The sequence below is a fragment of the Guillardia theta genome (assembly GCF_000315625.1).
Source record: "Guillardia theta CCMP2712 unplaced genomic scaffold GUITHscaffold_97, whole genome shotgun sequence".
NCBI classification, from domain to species: domain Eukaryota; class Cryptophyceae; order Pyrenomonadales; family Geminigeraceae; genus Guillardia; species Guillardia theta.
Genome location: NW_005434577.1, coordinates 165,798 through 167,711, shown reverse-complemented (window position 1 = coordinate 167,711; position 1,914 = coordinate 165,798). Strand labels below are relative to the sequence as shown.

The 1,914-nt window shown below is 51.9% G+C and overlaps 1 protein-coding gene across 1 annotated transcript in view; it reads right to left on the bottom strand.

Annotated features, from left to right (window-relative positions):
• GUITHDRAFT_116557 (hypothetical protein) overlaps positions 1-1,008 on the bottom strand; it is a gene marked incomplete at both ends in the record, with an annotated part of 1,235 nt that extends 227 nt beyond the window's left edge. Inside the window, 3 exons of the mRNA XM_005824212.1 lie at positions 368-398; positions 449-486; positions 895-1,008. Coding sequence (XP_005824269.1) covers positions 368-398; positions 449-486; positions 895-1,008 — 183 coding nt within the window. The remainder of the gene's footprint in view (positions 1-367; positions 399-448; positions 487-894) is intronic.
• Between the last annotated feature and the right edge of the window lie 906 nt (positions 1,009-1,914).

Here is a 1,914-nt window from a genome sequence, read left to right as displayed (position 1 = left end):
CGTCTTCTTCCCCTTTCCTCCCTCCCCTCTACCCCTTCCCTTGAGTCACTTCCCTTCCCTGCACTCTCATCTCTCCCTCCCTTCCTTCCTTGCCTCCCTTCCTCTTGCCCCTCCCTTCCCTTCCCCTGCTCTCTCCTCGTCTCTGCTTCCCTTCCTCTGCTCTCTCCCCGTCTCTGCTTCTCGCTCCTGCTCTTCCTCCCCGTCTCTGCTTCTCGCTCCTGCTCTTCCTCCTCGTCTCTCGCCTGCATGTGGTTGTAAGCTTCTTCGTTGGACATCTCCAGGTGAAACCTCTCCCAGAACTGCCAAGTCCCTCACTGACGCTGACGCCATGCCCTCCGCCCCTCCGCCCCTCCCACCAGAGCCTCACCTTGTACAGTTGTCGCTCAGGGTCTTCAGGTCTGCGACGACACGTGACAAGACCTCTCGTCTAGCAGCAGCAAGTCTTTACCTTCCTGGCACCCCTGAGATGTCCGGGATGTTGGCGTCCTGAGAGAGAGTCAGTCAGGCAGACGCTGACGAGCAACATCATCGACAAGCTGTGAGTACAGCAACAAGACTCAACCATCACCATCGTCAACGATACCTCTTACGTCTCGCTCTCCCTCATCATCATCGTCATGCTCAGCTCCAAGAGGTCCCTCGTGGTCCCTTCACATCCTGCTCCTCATCATCGTCCTCAAACAAAATTTCTGGGTCGCTCTCCTGCTCTGCCCGCTGATCTCTTTTCTCCTCCGTCTCTTTCTCTCCCTCGCCTTCGTCCGTTCCATTCCTTGTCCTCCTCCTCCCACTACTACACCACTGCTGCTCCCTCGCTCTCTCTCTTGCCCCTTCTTCTCATTCCTCGTCCTCGTCCTCTTGCTCCTCCTCCTCTTCCTTCCTCTTCGTCTCCGTCACCTTCATCAGCATCATCAGGTTGATGAAGAACTCTGCTCGTCGACGCAAGATGATGTAGGCTTCACTGCAGTACTGCTGGAAGAGACGATAATGCTGACTCTGCTGCCCGCCCATAGCGTCGACCTGATCCGACGTGAGTCGAGAAACAGAGAGAGAGAGAGAGAGAGAGAGAGAGAGAGAGAGAGAGAGAGAGGTAAGGAGCAGGAGAAAGGAAAGCATACACAAACGAATGGCAAAGACAAGAGCGGAGGCAGAAGAGGAAGGGCGGGAGAAGTCGACAACCACCAGCAGGCAGTCACTGGCAGAGATAAGGGCAAGATGGAGGAGGAGGTAGCGGGGTGAAGGAGGAGTTGACCATCTCTTTGACGAGCTTGAAGGGAGGAGGAAGAGGTTTCGGGTCTCGCCCGAGGATGTATCCGAAGTCAATGTGAAAGAGATACCCTCCTGATGAAAAGATCATTGAAACACCATGATGATGATGATGATGATGATGATGATGATGATGATGATGATGATGATGATGATGATGATGATGATGATAATGATGATGATGATGATGATGATGATGATGATGATGATGACGGAGATGATGATGATTGAGCTGATAGAGATGATGATGATGATGAAGATGATGATGATTGAGACGATAGAGATGATGATGATGATGATGATGATGATGATCGAAATGTCTCCGTGATGGTTTGCACATGGCGATTGCGGATTCTCCTTCTCTCATCATCTTCACCTGGGCTCAGAAGTACATTATCCAAGTGACGATCTCCTGGACATCAGCAAACGTTCAACCCCCCCAGCACCATGACGTGTCACTCTCATCTGTGACGAGTTTACCTACTCCCAGCAAGTAGGTGACGACACAATATCCTGCTGAGCTCTTGACGTAATTGTCCATCACCTGCACACATGACATCTTGTCAAGAGGCTGAAGGGTTTGATTGCTCATCGTCCCTTCAATCATCACCTTACAAAACAACATCACCATCAGCCTCCTCCTCCTCATCA